Genomic DNA, 10,488 nt, shown 5'->3' on the forward strand with positions numbered 1-10,488 from the left:
GGTATTACTCCAGTAAATCAGATAATGCTATCCTGAAATAGCAGCTTAAATATAGAGACCAGATTTGACCTCTGGCCCAGCACTGAAAGCTGTCTAAAATTGACCACATTAAATGTCTGGTTAATAACAAGAGGTTAGTAATAGGATGGAAAGCCAACACATGTTGGAAAGAATAGAATATAAACTTTACAATGAGGTATTACTTGACTAAATCAGATAATGCTATCCTGAAATAGCAGCTTAAATATAGACACCATATTTGACCTCTCAACCAGCTTTGAAAGCTGCCTAAAATTGACCACATTAAATGTCTGGTTAATAACAGGAGCTTTGTGATAGGATGGAAAGCCAACACATGTTGGAAAGAATAGAATCTAAACTTTACAATGAGGTATTACTTGACTAAATCAGATAATGCTATCCTGAAATAGCAGCTTAAATATAGACACCAGATTTGACCTCTGACCCAGCACTGAAAGCTGCCTAAAATTGACCACATTAAATGTCTCCTTAATAACAGGAGCTTTGTGATAGGATGGAAAGCCAACACATGTTGGAAAGAATAGAATCTAAACTTTACAATGAGGTATTACTTGACTAAATCAGATAATGCTATCCTGAAATAGCAGCTTAAATATAGACACCAGATTTGACCTCTGACCCAGCACTGAAAGCTGCCTAAAATTGACCACATTAAATGTCTGGTTAATAACAGGAGGTTATTAGGTTTGGATGGAAAGCCAACACTTGTTGGAAAGAAAAGAAAATAAGCTTTACAATGAGGTATTACTCCAGTAAATCAGATAATGCTAGCCAGAAATACCAGCTTAAATATAGAGACCAGATTTGACCTCTGACCCATCACTGAAAGCTGCCTAAAATTGACCACATTAAATGTCTGGTTAATAACAGGAGGTGTGAAACAGGATGGAAAGCCAACACTTGTTGGAAAGAAGAGAATGTAAACTTTAAACTAGTGAACAACATGTTTCATTTGAAGCAGGTTCAGTAGAAATACAGGAGGATATGTAAAAACATCATTCCTGCTGGCCTTTTCAAGACAGCTGAATGTAACCAGAATTCAACAACGTGCTGCTAGTCACCAGAGGGTTTAACATTACGAGTGTTGATCTCTTTGTATTGCTCTGAATATGAACTTTACAATGAGGTATTACTCCAGTAAATCAGATAATGCTAGCTAGAAATACCAGCTTAAATATAGAGACCAGATTTGACCTCTGACCCAGCTCTGAAAGCTACCTAAAATTGACCACATTAAATGTCTGGTTAATAACAGGAGGTGTGTGATAGGATGGAAAGCTAACACTTGTCGGAAAGAACAGAATGTAAACTTTACAATGAGGTATTACTCCAGTAAATCAGATAAATTTATCCTGAAATAGCAGTTTAAATATAGAGACCAGATTTGACCTCTGACCCAGCTCTGAAAGCTGCCTAAAATTGACCACATTAAATGTCTGGTTAATAACAGGAGGTGTGAAATAGAATGGAAAGCCAACACTTGTTGGAAAGAAGAGAATGTAAACTTTAAACTAGTGAACAACGTGCTTCATTTGAAGCAGGTTCAGTAGAAATACAGGAGGATATGTAAAAACATAAATACAGGTTTCCTGCTGGCCTTTCCAAGACAGCTGAATGTAACCAGAATTCAACAACGTGCTTAACCAGACATTAAATGTCTGGTTAATAACAAGAGGTTTGTGATAGGATGGAAAGCCAACAATTGTTGGATAAGAGGAGAATCTAATATTTACAATTGGGTATTACTCCAGTAAATCAGATAATGCTATCTTGAAATATCAGCTTGAATAGAAAGCTGCCTAAAATTGACCACATTAAATGTCTGGTTAATAACAGGACGTTTGTGATAAGATGGAAAGCCAACACTTTTTGGAAAGAAGAGAATATAAGCTTTACAATGAGGTATTACTCCAGTAAATCAGATAATGCTATCCTGAAATAGCAGCTTAAATATAGAGACCAGATATGACCTCTGACCCAGCACTGAAAGCCGCCTAAAATTGACCAAATTAAATGTGTGGTTAATAACATGGGTTTTGTGATAAGATGGAAAGCCAACACTTGTTGGAAAGAATAGAATATAAGCTTCACAATGAGGTATTACTCCAATAAATCAGATAATGCTATCCTGAAATAGCAGCTTAAATATAGAGACCAGATATGACCTCTGACCCAGCACTGAAAGCCGCCTAAAATTGACCACAATAAATGTCTGGTTAATAACAAGAGGTTTGTGATAGGATGGAAAGCCGACGATTGTTGGAAAGAGGAGAATCTAAGCTTTACAATGAGGTATGAGACAGATAAAGTTTAAGCACTTCCACTTCATTGTTTTCTGTACAGAGATTTCTTACATTTACAAAGTGCACCAATACTGTACAAATAAAAAGAGCAAAGTCTAACAATGTCCTTGTAGACTTGAATACAGGCCTTGAAAATGCAGGCCAGGTGGATGGCTGCAGAAAGTCTAAGAGAGCCAAGCGAGGCCCAGGCCCTCTCCCCGAAAAGACTTTTTGCCCGCACCTTAATTAAACAGGAGTTCCTCATTGACCTCAATGTTCCTGGTTGCGAGGAAAAGAATAACTTCTTTTTCCTCCCCATCTGTGTCCACAGCATAGAACCTGGGCCTTAGGTTGGCTTCTGCTTTTGCGTGGTTGATAAACCTGCCAACAGTCTGCTTTTCGGGGTGGCACTCACAAATAGATGAATGTGCATCAATGCACATGGGCTGCCCTTTTTGATTTGTATAAAAGAACATATGTCCAGTCTCCTCCTCACTGGTGTTCTTGTGTATGTGATGGCCCTCTTTGGCTGTGATCACCCTCCCATGGTAATCACAGACCACCTCACCAGTCTGAAATCTGCGGGTGGCAACGACACCCTTGCCTTTCCCTTTGACATCGGTGACCAGTAGTCCTCTCCACCTCTGAGAGATGGTCATTTTCTGGATGTGTCTAGAATCCATGACCATGTCCACAGATCCTGAGGGCTTCCACTCCTTTATGATATTGGCAGAGATGGGGAGGTTTTTCTTCCATCCCCGCTTAGCAATCCAGGTGCTGACCCGGTTTTCTGTTGGGAGACGTCGGCAGAAGTATGCTGTCGAGAAAAAATTAAAAGGTTTTGTTAGTTAAGAAAAATATAGTTGACAACTTTGAATCATGTACATAGCATTGATACTTGAAAAAAATTTTATTAAACATTGAGAAAATACTTACAGAGAACATGCTGCACGCGCAGTTTCATCTGTGCCTTCAGCCAACGCTCGTACAACTGCCGCTGACAGTCGGGTGACACCTTTCTGCGCTCAGTCTTGTCTGGCACGTCCCCGTCCAGTGTCACCGGGTGCGTTTCCAGCAGTTTGTCAAATGCTGCTTGGACATCCATCTGCACATTTGTAGTACAGGCAGGCTTGTCGGCAGCATTGCGAGCAGCGCCACGGGTACCATGACTGGGACCCTCATCTGCAGACTCAACACTACATAAGAGAAGAAGGAGAAGAAAAGTATTAGATAAGTGTTCAGTGTGCCTACATATAAATGATGGTGGGTTTGATTATGTTTACAAATTTTTGATTGTATTAATTGTTGACAAATATAAGACATCTTTACCTTGAGTCACCAGCGAGCTTAGCCAGCAGCTGACTGGCCCTCACAATGGTCTCCGGCTGCTTCATGCGGTAATGTTTTTCCGCCGTCGCAGTGGAATGAGTGAGGTAGTCGGCCACCAGAGACTTCTCTGTGTCAGTCATCGTCCCGGTGGCCGTCTCGAAGACTCTGCGTGCCACTCGGCTGGTCACTGGCTTGAGTTTGTATCTAAAGTGAAAGTTTAAACAGATATTAATATGACATTAATTGACACATCACACCAGAGAGCTGAGACGGTTATTTATAGAAGTACATTTGGGAGGGGAAATGAATCATGATGGTTAGCTTACTTTGCGTGCAGCCGGTCAAGGTCATTGGAGGCATTATAGATCGGCCTCCCCGTGGTGGAGATGAAGAACCGTTCCTCCTCGTCATCTGAGTCATCCCGCTTGCGCTTCTTAGAGTTGAGGAGTTGTGGCCGCACTCGTGTGAAGTACATATCAAACCACTGTTGGCAGAGGAAACATAGAAATAAAGATTAATTTAAGCTATTCCATGATAGCATTATCTGATTTACTGGAGTAATACCTCATTGTAAAGCTTAGATTATTTTCTTTCCAACAAGTGTTGGCTTTCCATCCTATCACACACCTCCTGTTATTAACCAGACATTTAATGTGTTCAATTTTAGGCAGCTTTCAATGCTGGGTCAGAGGTCAAATCTGGTCTCTATATTTAAGCTGGTATTTCTGGCAGGCATTATCTAATTTACTGGAGTAATACCTCATTGTAAAGCTTAGATTCTTTTCTTTCCAACAAGTGTTGGCTTTCCATCCAAACCTAATAACCTCCTGTTATTAACCAGACATTTAATGTTGTCAATTTTAGGCAGCTTTCAATGCTGGGTCATAGGTCAAATCTGGTCTCTATATTTAAGCTGGTATTTCTGGCTAGCATTGTCTGATTTACTGGAGTAATACCTCATTGTAAAGCTCATATTCAGAGCAATACAAAGAGATCAACACTCGTAATGTTAAACCCTCTGGTGACTAGCAGCACGTTGTTGAATTCTGGTTACATTCAGCTGTCTTGAAAAGGCCAGCAGGAAACCTGTATTTATGTTTTTACATATCCTCCTGTATTTCTACTGAACCTGCTTCAAATGAAACATGTTGTTCACTAGTTTAACGCTTAGATTCTCCTCTTTCCAACAAGTGTTGGCTTTCCATCCTGTTTCACACCTCCTGTTATTAACCAGACATTTAATGTGGTCAATTTTAGGCAGCTTTCAGAGCTGGGTCAGAGGTCAAATCTGGTCTTTATATTTAAGCTATTCCATTATAGCATTATCTGATTTACTGGAGTAATACCTCATTGTAAAGCTTAGATTCTATTCTTTCCAACAAGTGTTGGCTTTCCATCCTATCACAAACCTCCTGTTATTAACCAGACATTTAATGTGGTCAATTTTAGGCAGCTTTCAGAGCTGGGTCAGAGGTCAAATCTGGTCTCTATATTTAATCTGGTATTTCTGGCTAGCATTATCTGATTTACTGGAGTAATACCTCATTGTAAAGTTCATATTCAGAGCAATACAAAGAGATCAACACTCGTAATGTTAAACCCTCTGGTGACTAGCAGCACGTTGTTGAATTCTGGTTACATTCAGCTGTCTTGGAAAGGCCAGCAGGAAACCTGTATTTATGTTTTTACATATCCTCCTGTATTTCTACTGAACCTGCTTCAAATGAAGCATGTTGTTCACTAGTTTAAAGTTTACATTCTCTTCTTTCCAACAAGTGTTGGCTTTCCATCCTGTTTCACACCTCCTGTTATTAACCAGACATTTAATGTGGTCAATTTTAGGCAGCTTTCAGAGCTGGGTCAGAGGTCAAATCTGGTCTCTATATTTAAGCTGCTATTTCAGGATAACTTTATTTACTGGAGTAATACCTCATTGTAAAGTTTACATTCTGTTCTTTCCAACAAGTGTTGGCTTTCCATCCTATCACACACCTCCTGTTATTAACCAGACATTTAATGTTGTCAATTTTAGGCAGCTTTCAGTGATGGATCAGAGGTCAAATCTGGTCTTTATATTTAAGCTATTCCATTATAGCATTATCTGATTTACTGGAGTAATACCTCATTGTAAAGCTTAGATTCTATTCTTTCCAACAAGTGTTGGCTTTCCATCCTATCACAAACCTCCTGTTATTAACCAGACATTTAATGTGGTCAATTTTAGGCAGCTTTCAGAGCTGGGTCAGAGGTCAAATCTGGTCTCTATATTTAAGCTGCTATTTCAGGATAGCATTATCTGATTTAGTGGAGTAATACCTCATTGTAAAGCTTAGATTCTATTCTTTCCAACAAGTGTTGGCTTTCATCCTAACACAAACCTCCTGTTATTAAGCAGACATTTAATGTGGTCAAATTTAGGCAGCTTTCAGAGCTGGGTCAGAGGTCAAATCTGGTCTCTATATTTAAGCTGCTATTTCAGGATAACTTTATTTACTGGAGTAATACCTCATTGTAAAGTTTACATTCTGTTCTTTCCAACAAGTGTTGGCTTTCCATCCTATCACACACCTCCTGTTATTAACCAGACATTTAATGTTGTCAATTTTAGGCAGCTTTCAGAGCTGGGTCAGAGGTCAAGTCTGGTCTCTATATTTAAGCTGGTATTTCTGGCTAGCATTGTCTGATTTACTGGAGTAATACCTCATTGTAAAGCTCATATTCAGAGCAATACAAAGAGATCAACACTCGTAATGTTAAACCCTCTGGTGACTAGCAGCACGTTGTTGAATTCTGGTTACATTCAGCTGTCTTGAAAAGGCCAGCAGGAAAACTGTATTTATGTTTTTACATATCCTCCTGTATTTCTACTGAACCTGCTTCAAATGAAACATGTTGTTCACTAGTTTAAAGTTTACATTCTCTTCTTTCCAACAAGTGTTGGCTTTCCATCCTGTTTCACACCTCCTGTTATTAACCAGACATTTAATGTGGTCAATTTTAGGCAGCTTTCAGTGATGGGTCAGAGGTCAAATCTTCATTCATGAAGAATATGATGGATATTCAAAAGCGCTGTTTAACGTTTCCAGCGCCTAAATCGGCTCTTTTCCTCGTTAAAGCTGTCTGTGTGTCTCCAAAATCTCAGCATTCACATTTGTTGGGATTTCTACACAGAACACTTCAGGATAAGTTTTCCTGTCTATTTGAGTAGCATTCATGAAGAATATGATGGATTTCATGTTTACATGTCATAAAGTTATCAGTTACACCTGAGAATGCAATACTGTTCAAGAGCGCTGTTAAGCGTCAGGATCGGCTCTAATTCCTCGTTAGAAGCTTTCTCTGTGTCTGAGAACTGAGTTTTTCTCACTGGTTGTCCTGTCTATACAGAACACTTCAGGATAAGTTTTCCTGTCTATTTGAGTAGCATTCATGAAGAATATGATGGATTTCATGTTTACATGTCATAAAGTTATCAGTTACACCTGAGAATGCAATACTGTTCAATACCGCTGTTTAAATGTCAGGATCGGCTCTTTTCCTCCTTAGAAGCTTTCTCTGTGTCTGAGAACTGAGTTTTTCTCAATCGTTGTACTGTCTGTACACAACACTTCAGTATAAGTTTTCCTGTCTATTTGAGGAGCATTCATGAAGAATATGATGGATTTCATGTTTACATGTCATAAGGTTATCAGTTACACCTGAGAATGCAATACTGTTCAATAGCGCTGTTTTAACGTTTCCAGCGCCTGGATCAGTTCTTTTCCTCCTTAGAATCTTTCTCTGTGTCTGAGAACTGAGTTTTTCTCACTCGTTATCCTGTCTGTACAGCACACTTCAGGATAAGTTTTCCTGTCTATTTGAGTAGCATTCATGAAGAATATGATGGATTTCATGTTTACATGTCATAAAGTTATCAGTTACACCTGAGAATGCAATACTGTTCAACAGAATGCAATACAACTTGTCTTCATCATGGCCACTTCTGGCCAATTGAAACCCATGAAAACTACCTTTTTTAATTCCTTGTTATTTACAGTATTAAATCATACAATTTAGTTAAAATTGCTTTCATTCTAAACTCAACACTTAAAAATTGTAGTTTTTAATGTTTTCTGCCAGATTCAGTCATTTCTCCATTTTTTGCCAGGGGAGAAATTTCATCTAATATTCTAAGTTTCCAATATGGGTCTATGATGGCATACTGCTCTCCAATGGAGCGAATGAATGACACAATTTTGACATAGGTGTGATCTTTAGGATAGCAGATAATGGTTTGACTCAGGCAACAATAAAAAAAATCACAGGGCATCTTGCAGAGTTCAAAGATGCAGCTGCAGGGTAAACAAAAAGCAACTCTGGCATTGTCTGTAAATCTGTCCTGGAGTTTATGCAGGTGCAATTAATACTAAGGCTGTAAGTAAGCCTAACAGCTTCCAGATCATTTTTTCTCTGGCAAGGTGGCAAGAAGGTCATATTCACTGCTTCAAGCACTTGACTATGTGATGCGTTCAAAGATCGAAGATAGGGAGAAATCCCCTGCATTTGAAGAAGAGACATCTTCTAATCAAGATGAGGACACATCCTCTCCTGAAGATGATGGGACACCCTCCTCAGAGGATGAAAACATCACCACTAATGATGAGGAGTACCAGCCAGTGCCTGATTCTTCTTCCTCAAGGGGTGAGTACGCTGGACAAGTTTTCCTGTCTATTTGAGTACCATTCATGAAGAATATGATGGATTTCATGTTTACATGTCATAAAGTTATCAGTTACACCTGAGAATGCAATACTGTTCAAGTTAGAAGCTTTCTCTGTGTCTGAGAACTGAGTTTTTCTCACTCGTTGTCCTGTCTGTACAGAACACTTCAGGATAGGTTTTTCTGTCTATTTGAGTAGCATTCATGAAGAATATGATGGATTTCATGTTTGACACATGAATATGAATTATTTAAAAAGCCTTGTGAGGAACAACAACATTTAGGACACAAGGGTGGGTTAGGGTCTGGGGGGGGGGTCTGGGTAACCCACCCATCTCAGGGTGGGTAAGGGGGGGTTAACCCTAACCCAACCATAAAGGCACATACAAAGAACATTGAGGAGTCTCAATATAATATATAATTACTATTATTAATGATATAAAACATAATTACTATGTATAATATGTATATATAATGAGGACCCTGCCAGAAGCCAGAAGCTCATGGACTTCCTTCTTTTGACTCCCCCTTGATATATATGGCCGAGAAAGGACAGGTACTGATGTATTTTGGAGATCATTTTCCCCATCTTGTTTTGCAGAGCCTGTTGTCATCCTCTTAATGCGGGATGCAATGAACGCTCAAGGCAGTTCTACTGGGAAAGGATTCCAGGCAAGCATTGCATTTGAATGACCGGGTGTTATTTTCAGCTGGCACACTGTTTTTAGCAACTGACTTTTCACTGGCGTTTGGGATTTCTGTACCATTCAGACATATACAAAGAACATTGAGGAGTCTCAATATAATATATTATTACTATTATTAATAATATCAAATATAATTACTATATGTATAAAATGTTACAAATCAAGTGGCTGAACACCCTGCCGGATGCCAGAAACTCATGGACTTCCCCCTTTTGACTCCCTTATTTGGAGAGAGTCAACATTTATGCTGACAAATCTCAGCTTAAGTGAATCACCTGTGAATTCTACCTTTGACAAATGAAGTTTTTATTTTCAAACTATAAGAGTAATCAAAATAAAAAGGAAACAGTTTAACTTACTTCTTTTTCTTACTCTTTTTCACTCTGACTGAAACATAAAAACAGATATTCAAGAATGACTTTTAAAAACTCAATGTCCTTTTAATGATTTTAAAGCAAATCCTTATTTTATGCTTTAATCTTATATTTAATGCTGTATTCCAGCATTTTGTTTCTTACTTTCTATTTTTCTATAATTTGTTTTCATTATTAGTGTGGGGTGTGGGGGGTTAATTGTATTTTTTAATGTTTCTCAAATTACATGTTTTATGTAAAGCACATTGAGTTGCCATTGTGTATGAAATCCATCCATTTTCTTCCGCTTATCCTCTAGTAGGGTCGCATGGGGGCTGGAGCCTATCCCAGCATCTTTTCGGGAAAGAGGCGCGGTACACCCTGGACAGGTCGCCAGTCCATCGCAGGGCAAACACATAGAGACAGACAACCATTCACACTCACAGCCACACCTATGGTCAATGTAGAGTATCCAATTAGCCTAGTCCCCATTTGCATGTCTTTGGACTGTGGGAGGAAGCCGGAGTACCCGGAGAGAACCCACACTGGCACAGGGAGAACATGCAAACTCCACACAGAAAGATCCCACGGCCGAGCCGGGACTCGAAACCAGAACCTTCTTGCTGTGAGGCTGTGTATGAAATGCGCTAAATAAATAAAATGCTATATAAATAAAACTGCCTTGCCTTGCCCTCTTCTGGTTTTAAACTTCCAGAGTCAAGCATCCCCCATTCTCAGGTGGGCATGTATGTAAATGCTTATGCAGGAATGTGGTTAGAGTGTAAATGACCTGTTTTAACCCTGAGTTCACAGCCTCCCTTATCTGGGGAGTGTCAACACTTATGCTGTAAATTCTCAGCTTAAGTGAATCACCTCTGAATTCTATAGAGTGTAAATGACCTGTTTCAACCCTGAGTTCACAGCCTCCCTTATCTGGGGAGTGTCAACACTTATGCTGTAAATTCTCAGCTTAAGTGAATCACCTCTGAATTCTACCTTTGACAAATGAAGTTTTTATTTTCAAACTACAAGTGTAATCAAAACATCCTTCCATCTAAGTTCTCAGCTTAAGTGAA

At 39.1% G+C, this 10,488-nt stretch overlaps 1 protein-coding gene across 1 annotated transcript; it reads right to left on the reverse strand.

Annotated features, from left to right (window-relative positions):
• Positions 1–2,316: 2,316 nt before the first annotated feature.
• LOC130176763 (uncharacterized) lies at positions 2,317–3,803 on the reverse strand. Its single transcript, XM_056388044.1, has 3 exons — positions 3,654–3,803; positions 3,261–3,520; positions 2,317–3,141 (listed from the first exon to the last, which is right to left on the reverse strand). Exons 1-3 carry the CDS (start codon positions 3,791–3,793, stop codon positions 2,567–2,569), a joined length of 975 nt encoding a protein of 324 aa, XP_056244019.1. The 5' UTR covers positions 3,794–3,803; the 3' UTR covers positions 2,317–2,566.
• Positions 3,804–10,488: the final 6,685 nt, after the last annotated feature.

The sequence above is a fragment of the Seriola aureovittata genome, chromosome 10 (genome assembly GCF_021018895.1).
Source record: "Seriola aureovittata isolate HTS-2021-v1 ecotype China chromosome 10, ASM2101889v1, whole genome shotgun sequence".
NCBI lineage: Eukaryota > Metazoa > Chordata > Actinopteri > Carangiformes > Carangidae > Seriola > Seriola aureovittata.